We start from the raw sequence: 23,067 nt of genomic DNA, 5'->3' as shown, positions 1-23,067 counted from the left end.
ACTAAATAGAAAAAGGTTAAAAATTGGGGATAAGAACTTGTTGAACTAACAATTTGAATTGGAATATAAGAAGGGGAGGTGTGGGGAAGTCAGGGAAATATGTTACAGGAAAATAAGGATTGTAAATTGTATGTGTTTTTAATTTTTTTTGTTTTTTGATTTTTTAATGTATTAAAGTGGAAAATTTCAATAAATATCTTCTAAAAAAATATATGAAGAGATACCACGGCGGGGGGGGGGTGTAGAATTTTTCTATATGCAAGTACAGCTGCTGGAATAGTGATTGCTGCTAGGTGGAAGTCAAAAACTATACCTACAAAGGAAGAATGGATTTGTAAACTAAATGAATATTTAATTTTGGCAAAATTAACTGCTATAATAAGAAATCAGTTGAATCAAAAATTTAAAAAGGAGCAGAAATGTTTTGATGAATATATGGCAAAATATTGCTCAAAAAAAATGATACGCTAATATGCCTAGATTAAAATGTGAAGTACTGGATGCAAGAAAAATTAGTAAGGAAAGATAATAAGATGATTTGAGAAGATTGTAGAATGCAAAGATTATTGTAAATTGCATAATGTGGAGGAAATCGAGTGGGGGCGGAGGGAAGTGGGAGGAAGGAGAAAAGAATAATATGATGGATTGAGGAAATATAAATGTATGGGGAGGAAATGGTGTTGGTTTTGGTACATCTGTAATGTAATGTAATATAATATGTGAAAACAAACAAACAAACAAAAAAACCTCATGCAAAGTAGAAGACAAGAAGGCTGAGGAATCTGAATCCCTTTGGCCAGCTGTTGCAGCACCTTAGGGTACAGATCTTCACTTTGTGGAGCACAAGTTCACACAGCAGTTGGGGTGCGCGCGCACACACAATGAATGAATGTGAGTGCATGCAGCCTGCTTCCTTGCAAGCTTGGCTCACAGTTGATTTCTCACAAACACAATTAAGAGTGCTAAGTGCAGGCGCTTGCAGAGTTAAAACACCTTAAGGTGAGGAAATGGAAAGGAAGGAATGTTTTGTTTCCCCAGATACAAACGAATGCAGGAACCTCCTGCATGACGCAGGCTTCAGCCGGCTTCGAGATCTTTACAGCTGGCAAATTGAGTAAAGAGAGCAAGAAGGCAGAATGGGCCAGGGAAAGGAGCTGTCATGGAGATGTGGGGATCACTGGGGATTTCCCTGGGCACCCTTCCTGCCCTTAAGGCTAGGAGCTTCAACCAAGCCAAAAGAAGCCTGCCAGCCCTTCCATGTGCCGTTACATTAGCCTTGGTAGGTTACATCATGCATTTATATTCAATTACAATGCAAGTCATGGGTTGCATCAGATGAAACGGGATACTGTCTGTGACAGCTCATTCCACACTAAGCCAGTTTCTGGTTTCTGTGCCAAAGCCTCTTTTTATTTTTTGCTGCTCCAGACTGGCTGGGCTGCTCCTCTGAAAGGGGTTTCCACAGGGAAGAAATCAGTCCCTGATGAAACCAGAGGAGCCATTAGGATCCAGGCATGGTTCTAAGTCAGAACTTGCCAGATGGGGAACCTGCCCACCTCGCCCCTTGTCAACGAACACTTTTGCCCTTACCCACCTTCGGTCTGGGCTAGCTGGTGGGACACCACGATCTGGGCTGCTGTCTTTTCTAGGCGACAAGATCGAAACCTGAGATGGGGGTTCCAAAAACCGAGCATGTGATAAGCCAACTGCTGCGGAGGTGCCGTCAAAATAGCTGGAATGATACATAAGGAAGTATATGAGGACTTCTCTCTGTTATATGCATCAGAGAGAAAGTCAAGATTCGTTCCCTTCTTTCCAGTGTGATGTCACCTTAGCATAACATCCCCAATTCGCATTATCAACCCCGGCCTCTTTTCCCTATGTTGTACCAATGGTGTTGAATGATATGGCTCTCAGGGTCTCCTAGAACCCAGTGATTTTATAGGTCTTATACTGGATTCTACAGGGGGGAAAGACTGCTAAAGAGATCAAATAGTTTGGACACGTTTAGCCTGATAATAACCACAACAACAATTTATTATTTATACCCTGCCTATCTGGCTGAGTTTCCCCAGCCACTCTGGGCGGCTTCCAGTCGAGTGTTAAAAACAATACAGCATTAAATATTAAAAAGTTCCCTAAACAGGGCTGCCTTCAGATGTCTTTTAAAGATAAGATAGCTGCTTATTTCCTTCACATCTGAAGGGAGGGCGTTCCACAGGGCGCCACTACCAAGAAGGCCCTCTGTCTCCCTCTGGGAGAACAGAGCATTGGGATTTACTAGATAATTTCATTTTCTGCAGTGGGTGGAGGGGGCCTATGGAGGGGCTGCAGTGTGACATCCCCAGGACTTATGATGGGTGCTCTATGCCTCCCCAAGCTTTTCTGCAAGAGCAGTTTTCATCATTCTCATCAGTTGGGTAGCATGGCCATCTCCTTTCCAAAAAGTGTTTTTTCGGAACCCTTACATAGGGCTCGTCCACATGGAAGGTAGCCCATCTAGGAGAAGGAAGCCTCTGCTGCCTTGTGGGACATCCTCGGGAGAAGAAAAGGCTAAGGAGCAAACCCTACACAAATCTGGAGTGGAGTCCCTAAGACGGTTGGATGGTGCCTTGTACAACTCCTTCTGGCAACTGCTGCAGCACGCTGGTGCCAAAGGCCTTGCTCTGCTTTCCTTTGGACCACAACAGCAAGGCAAAGTAGGGGGTCTTGTCGTCTGGGCAGCCCAGGACCTCCAGACACACTGCCCAGGCTAGCGCCCCAGGGAGGTCACTTTGGTGCTGCTAATGCAGCCGTTTGACTTTGCCCTTGGAGGCGCATTCCAATGTCTTTTGAGACAGACAGATGCCAAGAACGTCATGAATGGGGAACCTGTGACCCTCTGAATGCTGCTGGATTCCTCCTCCTTGATTACTGGTGATGTTGGCTGGGGCTGATGGGAGTCCAGCGTCATCCAGAGGGGCTCAGCTTCCCCATCACTGCCCTGCAAGGAGGCAAAACATTACAGGGCCATGTTGGTCACACAAACATCCTTCCAGAGGGTGACAGAAATGGATCTTAAATGTAAGAATATAAGCCCATTGGATCAGGCCAGTGGGCCATCAAAGAGGCCAGCCAGATGCTTGTGGGAAGCATCTTGCCATAGGAGAAAGAAATAATTACTAGCAAATACATTAAGCTGACAAATAATGCTATTTCTATGGACAGTATGAACAGTGCTAAGGGTGGCACTGTGGGTTAAACCACAGAGCCTAGGACTTGCTGATCAGAAGGTCAGCGGTTCCAATCCCCGCGACGGGGTGAGTTCCCGTTGCTCGGTCCCTGCTCCTGCCAACCTAGCAGTTTGAAAGCACGTCAAAGTGCAAGTAGATAAATAGGTACCGCTCTGGCAGGAAGGTAAATGGCGTTGCCATGCGCTGCTCTGGTTCGTCAGAAGCGGCTTAGTCATGCTGGCCACATGACCCGGAAGGTGTACGCCGGCTCCTTCGGCCAATAAAGCGAGATGAGCGCCGCAACCCCAGAGTCGGTCACGACTGGATCTAATGGTCAGGGGTCCCTTTACCTTTACCTATAGGCACGTCAGCAATTTACTATTCCAATTTCCCCAAAGGTGCCTTGGCTCAAAACAAGCAAATGGTACGGTGTGCTCAGATTATATTAGCGACATGACTGAGCAGGTATGCAAGTACACCTGTACTCACACCTGGAAAATGCTGTCCCTTGCTCATGCCTGGAGCTAAAGGATTTCCCAAGGAGAAAAGGATATGGGGGAGAATGCAGAGCTCCACTAGCACCGCACACAGAACAGATTTGCAGAAACCCCTGTGCTCTTTCCTTTAGCAGGCAGATTATTTCCAGGCGGTCACAGGGGAGATGAATAGCTGTTTATCCAAAGACAACAGTTTGTGTTTCTCCATGGTGCTAGGCAAGTTAGTAGGGTTGCGTGGCTATCCATAGGGAATACTCTGCCGCTGCTGCAGTCACTCATATGAATGTACAAAGAGCCCTGGTAGATCAGGCCAAAGTTTCCCCCCAGCTCAGAGTCCGGCTTACAGTAATCAGCCAGGTGTCTCCAGGAAGCCCACAAGCAGGGATGGATGCAAAGGCAATCGCCCTCTGCTGTTGTTGCTCCCCAGCAACTGATGCTTCTCTGAACATGGGAGATTCCAGGTAGTTGTCACAGCCTATGTCCATTATTGACTCCATCGACCACCCATGAATTTGTCCAGTCCCCCTTTAAAGCCAGCTGGGCTACTTACTGGACGCCACAGTTCAAGGCAGATATTATTTTTAAGAAACCCATAAATTAACTATTGGCTGATTCCAACCACTTTTACCTCCAAGTAGACACACTCAAATTAATGGACCAAGCATAGTCATGTTTATCAGTGTCAAGAGTAGGTCTAACGCCAGAGGCAACCCTATGCATGACATATAATTACATGTTTTATGGTTGTAGAAGCTGGAGGAGCATGGCTGGGTGGCATGTTGGAAAATGCCTGTCCTACTGCTTGTGAGGACCATGTCCTCATTCCAAAGGGTGCCAATCACCTCCAGTAGGCTGGAATTGCCACCAGGCATGAAATTACTACAGTGGTAGTGTGGTGTAGTGGTTAAGAGCGGTGGACTCGTAATCTGGGGAACCGGGTTCGCTTCCCACATGCACCTTGGGCTAGTCCCACTTCTCTGAAGTCTCTCAGCCTCACTTACCTCACAGAGTGTTTGTTGTGGGGGGGGGAGGGAAAGGAGAATGTTAGCCGCTTTGAGACTCCTTCAGGTAGTGATAAAGCGGGATATCAAATCCAAACTTCTTCTTCTTCTACGGGGAATACTATTAATACTTCCTAACCAGTTTTGCTATCGTGGGGAGAGATCAAATAGTGTTCACCCTTTTGATCTCTTCACGAATTCTGAGGCCAGGGTGGCCTGAGGGCAAAGGAAAAGATGGCACCCCCCCTTTGCACACACAAAAACCAACAGGGTGGCAGTCGAATTTACGTCAATACTCCCAGCGAGAGGATAGTATCTCCCAGCACAGACTAGACCAGACATAGGCAAACTCCAGCCCTCCAGATCTTTGGGTGGGACTACAATTCCCATCATCCCTGAACACTGGTCCTGTTAGCTAGGGATGATGGGAATTGTAGTCCCAAGCATCTGGAGGGCCGGAGTTTGCCTACACCTGGTCTAGACCATGCGGCACACAGCTCTATCTTCCAACAGAGGGGAAGGGTGGGGGCTCAGGGCACTACTGGCCTCCAGGATCTAACCCCTGCCTAATGAAAGGCCAGCAGCACTGAAGCAGGTATCATCATTATCATTTGTTAAATTTACATCCCATAGGGTGGCCAACGCAAAACAGTTAAAACGGTACAATTAAAAACAAATGAACATGTGTTTTAAACATCAAAAAAAAAAAAAAAATCATATGACCACAAAGCTCATAATACCAAGGTTGCCAGGAGCAGTATTTTCCAGTCATCAAATGCATGGATAAACAGGAGCATTTTTGAGTTATTCCTGAATATTAATAATGCGTGGGATTGAAGCACCTCCCCAGGGAGGCCACAGGGAGCCACCACAGATAAGGCTCTACCACGGGTCAGAGCCAACCAGCCAGTGTCTCCCTTGTCTCCTCCACCAATTGTAGGGCCTGACTTGCTCGATACTGGGAGAGACGCCCTTTTAGGTACCTGGGTCCCAAGCCATTTGGGCTTTGCATGCTACTACTCACACCTTGAATGGAGCTCAAAATGCAAACAGCTGCCCCTCTGAGCCAAATTTGCACCCACCCTGCGGAATCCAAACTGCTGCATTCGTTTAGGAGAAAACTGGCTGACTTTCAGCAAAAGTGCACGAGAGACGACAGCCATCCCTCTTCAAGGCGGCGGAGACCTTTTTACATGGCGTTTCTCAGATAGGTGTGCAAAATGTTTTTCACTTCCCACTTGAAGTAGACATGACCCTGTGGAGGCAGCCTTCTCTATAGCCCATTAGCACCCTGACTAATCAAGTGACGTTAGATTCATTCTGTGATGCGGTGCCCACAAGGGACAGGGAGAAGGATTTCAAACCTTTGTCTTGCAGAGAGCTCTCCATAAAGAAGGCCGCCCCTCTGTCTCTTGGCAACAGAGTGGCTGGATGGAGAAACGCGAAGCCACTGAACTCCAGGAGCAAAGAACTGTTTTCTGTGAAAGAGGCCATTGTGTTCTAAATCAAAGCAGAAGATTCCCGCCCCCCCCCCAAGAGCTCAGCCAGGGAAAGGCAGAAATCTATTGAGGCTTTTTGCAATTACTTTTCAGAGAGACGGACTTCCTCTCTGACCCCCAACGTTCACAAAGCGTGCTCCAATCAACCAAAGTCTCGGGGAAAAGAAATTCAAAGCAAGAGCAGCTTTTCTGAATAAGAGAGCTCATCCAAAGCTGGCTGTATTTCGCGCCTGCTAAGTTTTGCACCAAAAGGGAGCTAAATTTGGCAACAGGTGTAAGTCAGGTTAATGGAACGGAAGGGCAAAGATGCTTTGCTGCCTGAGTCACAGCAGCACATAGCGCCCCATGGCCACCACCAAGGTAAAGTGTACAGTACCAAGGGCAGCTAAGTTATTTGGGCATCTGAAAATCCCATAAGTGCATCTCTCTCTACCTGGCAATGAGAACCTAAATAGCGGCTACCTCACTCTGCCTAATGGTTGAGGTGTCCCTATCCTGCAGCATTCCTGGAGTTGGTTCCTCCCCACTCCCCCAGCACAAAGCCAGGAATGGATGGCTGAGTCAGTTTTGGTTTCTCTGTTTCCTATTTTGCCAGTCTGAAGGAGCGTCTCCACCCACATCGTTCTGCCCGGACACTGAGGTCCACCAATGAGGGCCTTCTGGCAGTTCCCTCACTGCGAGAAGCCAAGTTACAGGGAAGCAGGCAGAGGGCCTTCTCGGTAGTGGCACCCGCCCTGTGGAACACCCTCCCACCAGGTGTCAATGAGACCAACTGCCAGACTTTTAGAAGACATCTGAAGGCAGCCCTCTTTAGGGAAGCTTTTAATGTTTGATGTATTACAGTATTTTAATATTTTGTTGGGAGCCACCCAGAGTGGCTGGGGAAGCCCAGTCAGATGGGCAGGGTATAAATAAATTTTATTTTTATTTTTATTATTATTATTATTATTATTATTATTATTATTATTATTATTATTATTATTATTTTGCCAGTCCTAAATTCAGTTCTCCACATTCCTGTAGCGATTTGTGATTTAAAAAAAATATTATTCATGAAAACTTGTCGGCAGTTTAATGCAAATTTCTTTCAACACACCCATTTTTAGTTGCCGTTTTCTCTAATATACACATTTTGGCAAGCAATTCCCCATAATATATATGTGTGTGTGTTAGCTTCTCTAATATTATGTATTTTTGTACATATTGTTTTACTGGAGAACGGCATTGCAGAATTCAGAGAAGCGCACATTTTGAAGGGGGGCTGTGTGTTGGTCCACCTATTGCATTTGGAAAGTACAGATCAGATACTTTCTCATGAAAATGAAACTGAATTTGTCCTCCATCCCTCCTGATGAAATGTAGCCCTCTTCCCAAGCAAGAAATGTAAAAATGAGAAAACAGACAGGCGAGGGAGACTCCTCTGTGTTAGAATCCAACACAGAGAGCGGCTGGGGCAACCCCGTCAGATGGGTGGGGTACAAATTAATTGTTGTTGTTGTTAATATAATTGCTATTATTGATAATTATTCTTGTTGTTGTTGTTTCTGAATACATCTTTTAAGAAATCAAATCCCACCACAAGTTTTTGCCTTCATGAATTCTGAAAGATATTTGGAAAACAAGCAGTTTATTGCCTGCAAAAACCTTGGAGGGATCAAGACTTCAGCACCTCCGACGAAAGTGGTCGGGAACTCATAGTGCAGAGTGTGGCTTGGGGTGTGTGGCTGCCAAGCTCCCCAGTCAATGAGCATAAATACTTTACTTCCTGGTTTCTTAGAGCTTTGGGATCACGCAAGAAGCCTCCTTCCCACTCCAGCTCATTGCAGCCCCTTCGCGTGCCTTTCCTTACCTCTGAAACAGCTGGCTATACGAACTCACAGCCTTCCCTGTCAGTCCCTGCTTGGCTGTCTGCTGCCGCCTCTGAAGAGAAGCCTCCTCCTGAAAAAGAAGCACAATCAACTTAGAATCGTATAATTGTAGAGGTACCCCCAGTGGTCATCTAGTCCAACCCCCTGCCGTGCAGGAATCACAGGTAACTTGTTAGAATAAAACTTAGGAGGGGCTGTGAAACAGCAGAGAAGCTCCTCTCTGCCTAAAACCAGAGAGAGAGAGCAAGGAGGAAAGACCTGTTTCTGGGTGAGAGGGGGCTCACGCAAAATCAATCCTTGAACACAGAAACCTAGGTTATCAGGGAGATGGCAGCAGCCCTGTTCCCTAACACCTAATTTTCTGTGTGGAGGGATTTATTTATTGTATATTTAGCTATTTTAAAAATATTTCTAGGCTGTCGTTTTTGGCAGCGCTAATCACAATGTTTGATTGCTTAATGTTTGATGCTGTTATTGCTCTGAGGACCCTCTGATCCTCTCACTGCAAGAAGCGGAGTTACAGGGAACCAGGCACAGGGCCTTCTTGGTAGTTGTGCCCTCCCTTCAGATGCCAAGGAGATAAACAAGCACACAACTTTTAGAAGACATCTGAAGGCAGCCCTGTATTGGGAAGTTTTTATGTCTTTTGTGTTTTAATTTGTTGGAAGCCGCCCAGAGCGGATGGGGTAACCCAGTCAGATTGGCAGCGTATAAAACATAAATTATTATTATTATTATTATTATTATTATTATTATTACTATTATTATTATTTTCAAGGCATGGGTAAGGGGTGGGGGGCAGTTGCCCTCCCTATCCCTACCTCTCTCCAGAGAAACGAAAGCCTTTTGCTAATTGGTGGGTAATGGATCGGTTTCTGGCTTCTCTTCTCCATCTGGAACTCGAACTCCAGAAAACCGGGGAACAAATCTTCTTAGCAATAAGGCATGATGGTAATAATTCCATAGCTGCCATGTCTGCTGACCTCAGATTCAGCATTATTACACACCATCATTCTAGAACCTCAGTATGCGTGTTTTTAAAAAACAGCTTCCATTGGATTTCCAACTCCGTCCTGCTGTGATACGGGGAGGATTAGTTGCATAGGAATATATAGGAAGCTGGCAAATAATGGGTCATTTATCCTTGTAGCTCAACACTGACTACTCTGATGGGCTGTGGCTCTCTAAGTCCGAGACAGAGTTGTTGTTTTTTACCATCCCTTTTTTTACTTGATCCTTTCAACTAGAAGGGGAATGACTGAACCTGGGACCTCTCTCATCAGAATGCTACAAGTTGAGGTCACCCACGGAAGCAGGATGTCAGCGGATTCAGGGCAGACAGCAGGCGTGGTACTCCTTCACACAGTGTGTAGTTAAAGCCATGTGCACAAAAACATTGAACTACATACTGAAATATTAAAATACAGGAAGGAAATTTTAAAGGGAAAAACTGAGGCAGAGTTAAAATTCATTTTTAAAATAATTTTTTATTCATTTTTTATAATTTGACATTATTATATATTTTTTATAATTTGACATTATTCAATTCACTTTCAATATAATAATTCCTTACATTTTGGCTTCCCATCCTTACGTCCGGGATGTTCCTATTGTATTCCTTTATCTGCTGCCATAACTGCCACTTATTTTCTATTGTAACTTATATTACAATCATTTATTTATTCTCCTTCCCTTGTCTCTTATTCAAATCCTGCTCACGATTTCGTTTGGCTATAGTTTTTTCTCTCTCAAATAGGACAGATATAAAATTCTAATATAGTGAGATCTAAAGGTCTGGGAGCAGACCTTTAGGCCTTTTAAAAGACACCTGGGCATCATCAGTGTTGGCACTTGCCAAAGCTCAGGGAGAATTTAGAGATGCTGCAGCAGGAAAGGCCCTCTCTCCTGTGGCTGCTGATTGCCACTTCCATGGGCTGCACAAGCAGAATCAGCCGCTTGTAATGATCACGTAGGGAACCCTTGGTGTAAGTAAGACTTTGGATATGATTAATCATAAGGGACGCAGGTGGCGCTGTGGGTTAAACCACAGAGCCTAGGACTTGCCGATCAGAAGGTCGACGGTTCGAATCCCCGCAATGACGGGGTGAGCTCCCATTGCCCGGTCCCTGCTCCTGCCAACCTAGCAGTTTGAAAGCACATCAAAATGCAAGCAGATAAATAGGTACCGCTCCGGCGGGAAGGTAAGCGGCGTTTCCATGCACTGCTCTGGTTCGCCAGAAGCTGTGCGCCGGCTGCCTTGGCCAATAAAGCGAGATGAGCGCCGAAACCCCAGAGTCGGTCACGACTGGACCTAATGGTCTGGGGTCCCTTTACCTTTAATCATAGTGTCTGTCTGTCTGTCTGTCTGTCTCTCTCTCTCTCTCTCTCTCTCTCTCTCACACACACACACACACACACACTTACCACTGGTGTTTTCTCTGCTGAAAGTCTGGCCGATATGACAGCCGAGTAATTTTTGGCCGATGAGTCCAAAAACTCACTGGGAGTGGGTGATGGCGCTACCCCATCGGTTCCTTTGACAGATGCTGTTTTCGGAGGCACTGTGAGCATCCCGTTTGGAACTGAGAAAGAGAAGGGGAGCTCACTTAGCCTGGCAAACGGAATCGGCAGAAAGGCCAGCGGGAATTAAGGAGTTCTGGGGACTTGCCATTCTTGAGAAAGCACGTCATGGAAGACGACACCCACCTCCTGGCCCCTCGGCCTGTTCTAGAATCCCCTTGCAGCAGGGAAGGTGGGGGTCTGTGGCCCTTCAGTTGCTAAGGGACTGCGGGGCCCATCAGCCACTGCAGCCAGGGATGATGGGAGCTGTAGTCCAGCGACACCTGGAGGGTCCCCGGGTCCCCACCTAAACTATACAACATTTCTTTCTCTCTCTCTCTCTCTCTCTCTCTCTCTCTCTCTCTCTCTCTCTCTCTCTGCTTCCAAGAAATGGAGAAGGGATGCTGAGCCCAGGGTTAAGAATGTTGCTTGCTCTGTTCTAGGGATGCGGGTGGCGCTGTGGTTAAAACCTCAGTGCCTAGGACTTGCTGATTGTAAGGTCGGCGGTTCGAATCCCCGCGATGGGGTGAGCTCCTGTCGTTCGGTCCCAGCTCCTGCCAACCTAGCAGTTCGAAAGGACCCCTAAGTGCAAGTAGATAAATAGGGACCGCTTTATAGCAGGAAGGTAAACGGCGTTTCCGTGTGCTGCGCTGGTGCTGGCTCGCCAGAGCAGCTTCGTCACGCTGGCCACGTGACCCGGAAGTGTCTCCGGACAGCGCTGGCCCCCGGCCTCTTGAGCGAGATGAGCGCGTAACCCTAGAGTTGGTCACGACTGGCCCGTACGGGCAGGGTACCTGCGCTGTTCTAAAATGGCTAATGAAGTTCAGCCTAGAATGCAGAATCTGGACACTGGAAGTAGGTTTTCATAAACACCCTCAAGGGTTATCTACTGTGTTTTTCCCCTCATGGGAATGGGTTTTAAGCTTAGCTCAGGCCCTCTTGACTTCCTGGGCCCCAGAAAGCTCTCCATGGGCCCACAAGGTTTTCGGTGAAAACCCTATTAAAAAGACTAGGAACTGTGAATAAATGTGTGAATGGGCCTTGTGCAGGAAAATGGCATTTCTGAACATCATTTAGGGTTGTTGTTCCCAGACCCAAAATATGTTTTGGGCTGGAGCTGGCCAAGGGGAACAATTATGGCACCTCCATCACTCTGCTTAAATGCCACTTCCACCCACAGCTGCCTCTTTGCTCTCTGTCCATTAGCAAAAGCTCACGGATGTCTGTTCATTAGAAGAAGATTTTTAATAGCTTCCCATTATATCAAACATCCAATCTCCCCCTATTACGATCTTACTGCAAATGTTCATACTAAAGAGTCAACCTTGAGGCAAGATTTCACCCCCTCCTTCCTAAACAAACAAACAAACAATTTCCCCTCATTCATAAGGAAAGAGCAATCTCCCCCCCCAAATACGATCATTACTTTAATTCGGAACACCTACAAATGAAACTCTAAATGAATTTAATGGAGCGTAGTAAATTTCAAAGTTACTTTTATGGATGGTGGAATTGCCCAAACTCAGCGCTCATAATGAAGTTGCTGTGGCAGACGAAGAAATGCAAACTGACAGGACGGCAAAGACATTAGAGGCCATTAAGAGCTCCTGCAAGGAATATCAGATGGTTTATGGCACAGCATAAAATGATAAGGGGGAGGAGGGCTTCTTTTTAACTCCTCTGCCCTCCTTAATCATTGCATCCACACCAAGGAGGCAAGAAAAAGAAAGAAAGAAAGAAAGAAAGAAAGAAAGAGCCTTTCAGGTTTTGTGAACTTTGGCTCACATGCCCAAAGGCCTCTGTTGAAGGTGACTTTCTGCTGAGCACTTGGCAGGTTAAATTAAAAGAGGTGGCAGAACAGCTTTCAATCGGATGTGGGCTGGGTCGGGGAGCCAGCAGGTTCACGATTATGAGCATTGAGACAAGGATAGCAATGGCGTATGACAGCTATTCTGAGAGGCCAAAGTGCCACAGGGCAAAACACATGCAGCAAAGACAGGCTGGAGACATACTCCTCATGTACAGGTGTTTGATACTGATGCCGGGAGTCTCTGAGCCAAGATGGGCAAGCTGCAGTGCTTGGTCTCAGAACAAGATATAGCAAGCCTAATGGAAATCTGGTGGGATGGAGAGACCAAATTGATACAAATTCTATAGGAAGGACCAGGTCTAGGTGGTGTCCGACTGTACATCAAAGAGGATCTGGAGTCCAGTAAGATAAAAATCCTCAAGTCATTGTGAGTGGGGATCTCCGGTGACAAGAACAATTTAGTGCGAGGGAGTCCCCCTGAACAAAATGCATTTTGAGATGGAGAATGAGATCAAACAGGCACTGGACAGAAAAAGTGTTCTAGAAATGGGTGACCTCAATTTCGCACAAATGGACTTGATATACAAGCACCCAGAAGAGGTAACATTTCTAGATAGCCCAGAATACCTGGGCATGAAACCAATCAGAGGGGCAGTGATCCTGGACGTAATGCTGTACAAATGCCAACTTCAAAGCCAAATGGCTGGCAAGCCTAGCACAGGACCTTCTCTTTCAATGATGAGTGCAAATGTTTGCGTGGAACAAGCTGTTGTTGTTTAGTCATTTAGTCGTGTCCGCATCTTCGTGACCCCCTGGACCAGAGCACGCCAGGCACTCCTGTCTTCCACTGCCTCCCGCAGTTTGGTCAAACTCATGCTGGTAGCTTCGAGAACACTATCCAACCATCTCGTCCTCTGTCGTCCCCTTCTCCTTGTGCCCTCCATCTTTCCCAACATCAGGGTCTTTTCCAGGGAGTCTTCTCTTCTCATGAGGTGGCCAAAGTCTTGGAGCCTCAGCTTCAGGATCTGTCCTTCCAGTGAGCACTCAGGGCTGATTTCCTTCAGAATGGATAGGTTTGATCTTCTTGCAATCCATGGAACTCTCAAGAGTCTCCTCCAGCACCATAATTCAAAGGCATCCATTCTTCTGCGATCAGCCTTCTTTATGGTCCAGCTCTCACTTCCATACATCACTACTGGGAAAAACATAGCTTTTACTATACGGACCTTTGTTGGCAAGGTGATGTCTCTGCTTTTTAAGATGCTGTCTAGGTTTGTCATTCCTTTTCTCCCAAGAAGCAGGTGTCTTTTAATTTCGTGGCTGCTGTCACCATCTGCAGTGATCATGGAGCCCAAGAAAGTAAAATCTCTCACTGCCTCCATTTCTTCCCCTTCTATTTGCCAGGAGGTAATGGGACCAGTGGCCATGATCTTCATTTTTTTGATGTTGAGCTTCAGACCATATTTTGCGCTCTCCTCTTTCACCCTCAATAAAAGGTTCTTTAATTCCTCCTCACTTTCTGCCATCAAGGTTGTGTCATCAGCATATCTGAGGTTGTTGACATTTCTTCCGGCAATCTTAATTCCGGTTTGGGAGCAGGGAGACAATATACAGCCTTGTCGAACTCCATTCCCCTTCATGGATCACTGCCTTGCCGTGGTGAAGGGTCTTGAATAACTCAGAGAAGCTATGAACCATGCCGAGCAGGGCACCCAAGATGAACAGGTCATATTGGAGAGTTTTGACCAAACGTGATCCACCTGGAGGAGGAACCGGCAAGCCACTCCAATATCCCTGCCAAGAAAACTCCATGGACAAAGACAACAGGTGGAACAAGCTATCTGTGGCAAATTCCCATTTTGCTTCCCAAAAGCAACACAACTATCAGGCCACACCTGGGGGGATCTGCAATGCCATACCTGAAAGGAGATTGGTGTCCGATGCAGAACCTTTGACCTCAGTTTCCGACGGCTGCTTTATCCCCAGGAACTCCTCGATGAGTTTGCTCAGATTGGTGAATGCTTCGTCAAAATCGTCTGAACATGAAGGGGTGCACATATGAAGAGAAAGAAAAGAATTAACACAGCCAAATCCTGGAAGAACTTCAGTCGTGACAATTTGGATTGCTGGCATTCTAGAATGTGGCAAATTGCCCTCCTTGAAAAGGTATCTCATAAACTAAAAGTAGCTAAAGGGCAGAATTTGCATGACCACATTTATTTGCTAAATGGCATGGTTTTATTTCTTATATTATATATTATTTCTTATATTAAGGTGTCCAGTCACTTGGCACCACCAGTATATGCAAAGGTCTGGCTCATCTAAGACTTTATAGAATCTTTATTCTCAGTAATTATGGAACTCACAGATGGACAATACTTTTATTCTTCGTATATTATTTGAAAAGGGAATTATATGTAGGAGTCAATTCTTTATCCCTTTGGAGCTGCACTGTAGCTTTGTAATTTTGTCCTTCCGGACTATGACGCTTCATCATTATTACATTTATTTATTTATATCCCACCTTTCCCCCAAATTGAGACTCAAGGCAGATTACAAATTAAAAATACAAAACACAGATACAATAGAAAAACAAACAAAAAACATAAAAAGATAGTCGTTAAAAAGTAATTAAACACTAACAGAATTGAAACCATGTCTGTCTATCAAGAGCCATGAAAAATGCTGATATTCGTTGTGTTAAAAAGTTTGAACTTTTTAGCAAAATCAGTGCAATATTAAATACGAGAGAGAGAGAGAGAGAGAGAGAGAGAGAGAGAGAGAAGAAGAAGTATTGCCTATGTCAGAGATCACTCAATTTGTTTAGGCCTGTGGGCACATCTGGATTTTTGACCGAGTGTTGTGGGCACCAGCTACTCTGGTGACTTCTCCCCCACCCCCAGATACAGAGAATGAATGTTCAGGCAATTTGTCTTGTTCCTCCCCCCTCCCCCCAATCACATGGATGCTGGCGCATGTCTTGGCAATCTCCTTTAACCCCATGAGCATCTCGTGCAGGACGGGAAAGTTAGGAGTTATAATAATAATAATTTATTATTTATACCCCGCCAATCTGGCTGGCCTTCCCCAGCCACTCTGGGCGGCTTCAAAAAAAATATTAAAATACTGTAATACATCAAACGTTAAAAGCTTCCCTAAACTGAGCTGTCTTCAGATCTCTTCTAAAAGTCTGGCAGTTGTTGTTCTGTTTGACATCTGGTGGGAGGGCGTTCCACAGGACGGGTGCCACTACCGAGAAGGCCCTCTGCCTGGTTCCCTGTAACTTGGCTTCTCGCAGTGAGGGAACCATCAGAAGGCCCTCGGTGCTGTTAGTTAGGCGAGTTAGGAGTACTTGCTATGATAGTTTGGATGGACTGCGCAAACTCTGCTTCTTCCATTTGCCTTCCCAGGAAGACTGCAGCGCTACCTTGCCAGTAGAGGAGACTCGGGTTCCAAAGGGATGGACTCACCAACGTTGATGACCGCGTCAAAGAACCCTGGGAAGTCCTGGTTCAGTTGAATGTACATGCCCACCCTGCGGACTGCTTCTTCGATCTCTGCCCTACTGAACAGCCCCATCCGTCGCAGCTGACCCCCGTATCTCTCTTTGTTCACTGGGATCAGTAGGATGTACCGAGGTTGGAAGTAGGAATTCTTCAAGCTTCTAACACCCTTTAAAAAACAGAGGTACTCGGTTATCATTCACTTCGAGGCTTCACAGGCCTTGGCTGAAGTTGTTAAATCACACACAGTACCCCAGATTGACGCAAAGGCTGTAAGGACTGTTTAACCAATAGAGTCGTACCTTGGTTCTCAAACGCCTTGTGACTTGAACGTTTTGGCTCCCAAATGCCGCAACCCTGGAAGTGAGTGTTCCGGTTTGCAAACGTTTTTTGGAAGCCAAACTTCCGACGCTGCTTCCGACTGAATGCAGGAAGCTCCTGCAGCCAATCGGAAGCCGCGTCTTGGTTTGCAAATATTTTCGGAGGTCGAACGGACTTCCGTAATGGATTCCATTCGAGAACCAAGGTACAACTGTACTGTCAAGACTGGATTCTCCTAATTTTAGGTGCAGAGCCAGCAGTCTGGATTGTGGGCATCTCTCAGTTGAGAGATTAATTGGGCATCTGATTAACTTCTTATTAGAGGACAGGTCCCCTTACACCTCTGAAAAAACGGCCTGTTTTGGAGCAAAAATTTTAAGGCGAAAATATTGTGGAATGCTAAATTAAATTGTTCAGGGGAGCACTCTTATCCTACACAATGCCTGGCTTTAATAATTATTTTAACTGTGTAATGTATTTTATTCTGATTTATGTATCTTGTCTTTTTTTTTTCCAATGCCTTCGGCTGCACAAATAAGTAATATTCATTTGTTAAATGGATCTTAAACCTCTTTAGTGGGGCAGTGAAGCACGGAGTAGGGAAATTGTTTCAGCTCAAACGAGGTTCTTGCTTTGAGTTCATGTTTCTGGAAAAAAGCATCTAATTAATTATATAATTAATAACTTAGCTATTGATTATATAACTTAGCTATTGATTATATAACTAATAATTAACTTATATAACTCTAGCATTCCATGATTCAATGAACCACAGCTTTGGAGCTAGGGCTTGACAGAGGCCCAGCTCTTGGTTTATGATAAAAACATACCGTATTTTTCCGTGTATAAGACGATAATTTTCCCTTAAAAAGAATAGGCAAAAATTGTGGGTCATCTTATGCATGGACAGCAGAGGGGGGACAGGCGATTGGTGTCAGCAGCGGCGATTGGGCGTGTGATTGGTTGCTGCGGCAAGGCCTGCTGACGATTGGCTGTGGCTGCGGCAATTGGACGTTGATATACTGTATTGATGAGTGGTTTCATTGAGTTCGCAGATGGGCTTTGGTGGCGAGCGTGCAGATGATTGTTGCTGCGGTGATGCGTGTGATTTGCATTGGGGGCAGGCTGTAGAGCAATTGCCCCCCCCCAAAAAAGCTCAACAACTTTGGGCAATCTCCCTAAAAAAAATTTAGTTGTGGTCCCAAAAATTAGGGGTCGTCTTATACATGGGGGCATGTTATACATGGAAAAATACGGTAATTACACAGACTTTGCTATGGCTTAAGGTGCTTCCATCCCCATCGTTACCTCTATTTCCATATGAATGCAGGTTGCAAGTCCCTCCCTAGCGATGGACTCGATTGTGTCCCGGCCCATTCCGTAGTAGAAGCCGCTGTACTTAAAAGTTGCAATGAATTTCCCCTGGAATGAAAAGAATGAAGCCTGGGAGGCAGGAAAGACCAAGGGGAAAGCTCTCGCCAGAAACCACAATCTAGATCCCAGAATCTAATACTCTGACATGCCGTTCCTCACGTCAGATACATGGCAGCTTGATCTCTCCTGCTGTAGGCAGGAAATGTAGGGTTGACGCATGTGCTGACTAGGAGCTTGTGCAAAGGGGTGGGTGAGAGATGGAACTATGAACCAGAAGACCCCACCATCAAAGTATTTATCTTCTCCAGCAGGTCCCAGGATGGGTTATAGCAATGGGAGGACCGAAATAAATATGGGAGAAGCAATTCCGACGTACCCCTGAATTTATCTCCTGCTTCTAAAAACAGCAAGGAAGTATTGGTCATGCTGTGAACATTGTAATGCACTTGATAAATACTAAAGTGATGTTGTCGTTAATTTCATTGACAGAAGTTCCAGCCCATCTGGGAGACTAAGGTTGGATTTGCATGTTAGGAGGAAGCACTGGTTACTGGCACACAAAAAATAGGATAATTGTGTCGCGCTTTCTAATTCAGCCCAGGTGGGGATGATGGGAGTTGCAGTCCAAAAATACCCAGAGGGTGTCAGGTTGATGAAGACTCTTCTACCCCAGTTATCCCACCAGTCTTCTAACCACAAAAAGCCAGACAAGAAAAGTGATGGAAAACTGCACTTCTGGGAAACGTGCAGAGTGACAACAGCTAGCTGGCAGCGCCATGCAAAGTCTGTGCGAACAGATGGGGACGGATGCTCACGGAAGAGGCAAAGTTGTATAACCTCGTCCCAAGTTTCGTGCAAGCATATCGGCAGGCCTGCTCAATAAACAGCCCATCTGGGTGCTCCCCACGCAAGAGAAGCACTCCTGCGGCGATGAGATGTACGAGCTCAGACTATGGGCATTTCTCCACAGGGAAGTCACATCAATTTCCCCTTCGAACGCTATCCTAGGAGTGCCATAAAAGACGGCCCATTTGTGTTTCTTCCTCCAGCACTTTTTCAAGACGCACTATTTGAGACCCGCACAGTGGAAAGACAAAATTCCCTTCGGCCGGGATCACATAAAAAGAATGCCACATCAGGTCGGGTTCTCAAGTCCAGCATTCAGTTTATTTGTTTTGTTTTACTTAGCTATTGCATTCATACGGCACCTTTTCCTCCAAGCAGCTCAAGGTAGAGAGAATGGCTCTCCCCCGTCCTCATTTTATCACAACAACCTACTGCGAGGTAGGTTAGGCTGAGAGGCTGAGTGACTGAACCAAGGTCACTCAGTGAGCTTCATGGCTAAGTGGGGATTTGAACTCTGGTCTCCCAGGCCCCGGGACACGGGTGGCACTGTGGATTAAACCACAGAGCCTAGGACTTGCTGATCAGAAGGTTGGCGGTTCGAATCCCCGCGACGGGGTGAGCTCCCACTGCTCGGTCCCTGCTCCTGCCAACCTAGCAGTTCGAAAGCATGTCAAAGTGTAAGTAGATAAATAGGTACCACTCCAGCGGGAAGGTAAACGGCATTTCCGTGCGCTGCTCTGGTTCGCCAGAAGCGGCTTAGTCATGCTGGCCACATGACCCGGAAGCTGTATGCCGGCTCCCTCGGCCAATAAAGCGAGATGAGCGCCGCAACCCCAGAGTCAGCCACGACTGGACCTAATGGTCAGGGGTCCCTTTATTTACCTTTACCTCCCAGGTCCCAGTCTGACACTCTGGGCTCTGACAGTCTGACCACTACTGGCTCTAAGCATCAGCCGGGCACATGATCTTGGAAACCTCACAAAGCAGAGCATGAAGATCACAAGCAGCAGCCCATCTGGCTTGGGTGCAAGAAGCACTTATACGCCTTGACCAGAGGCTACTCTGCTGAACAATGAGGTGAACCAGCATTTTATGGGATGACGGAACACATTAAAAAAGAAAGATTAAAAGCTCAGATTTGTTGCTTGTGTGCATAACCCTCTCACAGAATGGAGAGCACGGCACCCTTTGAAAGTGAGCTGAAGGCTCTTCAGCAATTAAGGAACATCTAGAGAGATTATTCAGTACATGCTGACCACAGCAAACTATGGCAAGTTCTTAAAGAAATGGGAGTGCCTGATCACCTCATCTGTCTCCTGAGAAATCTCTATGTAGGACAAGAAGCTACAGTTAGAACTGGATATGGAATAACTGATTGGTTCAAAATTGGGAAAGGAGGACGGCAAGGCTGCATATTGACTCCCTGCTTATTTAACTTATATGCAGACTTCATCATGCGAAAGGCTGGGCTGGATGAATCCCAAAGCGGAATTAAGATTGCCGGAAGAAATATCAACAACCTCAGATATGCTGATGACACAACCTTGATGGCAGAAAGTGAGGAGGAATTAAAGAACCTTTTAACGAGGGTGAAAGAGGAGAGGGCAAAATATGGTCTGAAGCTCAACATCAAAAAAACTAAGATCATGGCCACTGGTCCCATCACCTCCTGGCAAATAGAAGGGAAAGAAATGAAGGCAGTGAGAGATTTTACTTTCTTGGGTTCCATGATCACTGCAGTCACGAAATTAAAAGACGCCTGCTTCTGGGGAGAAAAGCAATGACAAACCTAGACAGCATCTTAAAAAGCAGAGACATCACCTTGCCGACAAAGGTCTGTATAGTTCAAGCTATGTTTTTCCCAGTAGTGATGTATGGAAGTGAGAGCTGGACCATAAAGAAGGCTGATCGCCAAAGAATGGATGCTTTTGAATTCTGGTGCTGGAGGAGACTCTTGAGAGTCCCATGGACTGCAAGAAGATCAAACCTATCCATTCTGAAGGAAATCAGCCCTGAGTGCTCACTGGAACGACAGATCGTGAAGCTGAGGCTCCAATACTTTGGCCACCTCGTGAGAAGAGAAGACTCCCTGGAAAAGACCCTGGTGTTGGGAAAGATGGAGGGCACAAGGAGAAGGGGACGACAGAGGACAAGATGGTTGGACAGTGTTCTTGAAGATACCAGCATGAGTGTGACCAAACTGCAGGAGGCAGTGGAAGACAGGAGTGCCTGGCGTGCTCTGGTCCAGGGGGTCACGAAGAGTCGGACACAACTAAACGACTAAACAACAACAACATGTTTTTGACAGGCAAGTTAAACAAACAGTCCCACAGGTCATTTTCTTCTCCAATAGCTCAAGCCTCAAGGGAATTCCGCACCCTCACCCTTTAGCGTGAGCTGTGATGAACTGCCAGCCATCCTCCCCTCAAGTCAAAGGAGGGCAAATCAGCCCATGCCTTACCATGGTCACCATTTTGTCAAACTCTTCCTGGGAAACAAAATAGTAATCTAATCTGTTTTCTTCTCCAAAATAAGCAGTCCTCGTGGTGTGGCAGGGACTGAAAGATAAGGCAAACCGAAAACAGAATAAGCAAGTGAAGGGAGAAGGCACTATTAAAGAGCTCGAGGGCAATCTAGTGCACATTTACTCAGGAGAGGAGTAAATCCCATTGATCTCAGCATGCATAGTGTTAGGCTGTAAAGGATACGTTTGCGTATGTATATATATATTTACTTATGAACGTAGCAAAGGGTGATAAAATTATGAATGCCCTTAAGAAATAAATCTACCCCTTCAGATGATTGGCAGTAAATCCAGGACAGAGAAAAGAAAGCCACACAATGTATCTTATACAACAGAAAATAATATTTAGAATTTATTGGACTCCATTACATTTGTATAGGAAAGGACCGTCTAATGCAGGCATAGGCATACTCGGCCCTCCAGATGTTTAGAGACTACAACTCCCATCATCCCTAGCTAACAGGACCAGTGGCCAGGGATGATGGGAGTTGTAGTCCCAAAACATCTGGAGGGCCGAGTTTGCCTATGCCTGGTCTAATGCAGTTCTTTGTTGGAGATTTAATAAGGATAATGGCTCCTTGAAACATATGTTCTTACTAACTTCTAACATATGTTACTAACTACTAACATATGTTCTTACTTGCTTACTACTTACAAACTCACTAAGTTTTGGGGGAATGTGTTTAGCTGCATGAATATGACTACGCAGAAAAACTTAAAAAATTCAGTGGAAAATATTCTTTTGAATTTTACACCTATTGGTATAAACAGAAGTTGACAACTGGGCAACAAAAGTGGATTCTACACGTTCTAACTGTGGCCAAAAGACTGGTGTTGATGAACTGGAAGAACACAGATTTTGGACTGAAGACATGACAGCACTCACTGTTTCACACACTGATGTTAGATGCAGCCAACAGGCCATTGCAGAGTAAATGAACAAAAGAAATCAGAGAAGAGGCATTATCCATGTGAATTATGGGAGAAGGGAACTTGGAGAGTGATGCTTAGGGTTAGAATTTGGCTGGTGTGTGTGCATGTTTTTTTGTTTTTGTTTTACAAGTGCAGAGCATGTCCCTCCCTATTTTCATCTGTGAAATGTTGAGTGGTGTGTGATTCTCCCACGTCCTTCAGATGTTATAGTGCCTGTGGGGGAGGCCTAAAAATGCCAGCCATTCCTGCCACAACACTCCAGGGAAAGGGATTCAGGAACCATCTTATTCAACAACTGTGTCAAATGAGAACCGTATGAGGCACGTGGACCCTATAAAGCTGAAACTTCAAAGGCTTGATTTTCTCAGCAATTTTTATAAATATACACATCTTAAAAGGTCAGTCCTGGGCACTGACCAGATGTTTTGAATGGCCTTTTTTTAAAAAAAAAACCCTTATGTTACAAGCTCCTTTTAACAGCAAGGTCATGTTTACATTTGAAGTTGCCCAGTATCTTCCATAAAATACAGTTTTAACAAGTGGCATGTTGAAAATTCTAAAAGCAGCACACGAAAGCTACAGAAACCTCCTCTGAATAATAAAAATGCAGCTTTGCTTTATGGTAGCAATTTTCTGCTCTGCTAAGACTGCTTTGCTCTCTGTTCTTCACATGCATGATGCTTAAGAGGGAATAAAATATAAAATAAAACACAACAAGGCTCTTGGAAAACTGAAGGTGTTTGGAAAATCCCCAGCAGTTTTCAATTACTGGGAAATTCCAGCCAGGCTTTTCAAACTGTGTAATTTATTTAATATGTATTGTATTTGATGTCTCTCCCCACCCACTACTCCCTTTCAGCCAGGAGATTTATTTCAATGTCTTTGATTTACAACACACTGAAACCCCCAGGAAGGAAGAGTGCCATTGTGCTCAGATCCTGCTTCCAGGCTTCCCAAGGGCACTGTGAGAACGGGATGCTGGACTAGAGAAGCCCCTGGCCTGATCCAGCAGAACTCTTCTTATGTTCTTGGGATGATAGAAGCTGCAGTTCAAGAGCATCTGAGGCTTGCTAATAAGATGACTCTCGGAGTACCTTCCAACACTACAATTCTATGACAT

The 23,067-nt window shown here is 45.5% G+C and overlaps 1 protein-coding gene across 3 annotated transcripts in view; it reads right to left on the bottom strand.

The window, feature by feature from the left end:
- LRGUK (leucine rich repeats and guanylate kinase domain containing) overlaps nucleotides 1-23,067 on the bottom strand; it is a 54,847-nt gene that overhangs the window by 5,549 nt on the left and 26,231 nt on the right. For 2 of the 3 annotated variants that reach the window (XM_053405738.1, XM_053405739.1), the window contains exons 12-18: nucleotides 20,952-21,048; nucleotides 17,579-17,692; nucleotides 15,917-16,118; nucleotides 14,366-14,482; nucleotides 10,502-10,659; nucleotides 8,059-8,147; nucleotides 1,595-1,732 (exon numbers count right to left, since the gene is read on the bottom strand). In XM_053405738.1, the coding sequence (XP_053261713.1) occupies nucleotides 1,595-1,732; nucleotides 8,059-8,147; nucleotides 10,502-10,659; nucleotides 14,366-14,482; nucleotides 15,917-16,118; nucleotides 17,579-17,692; nucleotides 20,952-21,048 (915 nt within the window). Of the gene's footprint in view, nucleotides 1-1,594; nucleotides 1,733-2,255; nucleotides 2,984-8,058; nucleotides 8,148-10,501; nucleotides 10,660-14,365; nucleotides 14,483-15,916; nucleotides 16,119-17,578; nucleotides 17,693-20,951; nucleotides 21,049-23,067 lie in introns of those variants that run through there. The other variant, XM_053405740.1, reaches the window with a different exon arrangement.

The sequence above is a fragment of the Podarcis raffonei genome, chromosome 10 (genome assembly GCF_027172205.1).
Source record: "Podarcis raffonei isolate rPodRaf1 chromosome 10, rPodRaf1.pri, whole genome shotgun sequence".
Taxonomy (NCBI): Eukaryota; Metazoa; Chordata; class Lepidosauria; order Squamata; family Lacertidae; genus Podarcis; species Podarcis raffonei.
The sequence above is the reverse complement of the archived record's forward strand: the minus strand, read 5'-3'. Positions and strand labels throughout refer to the sequence as shown.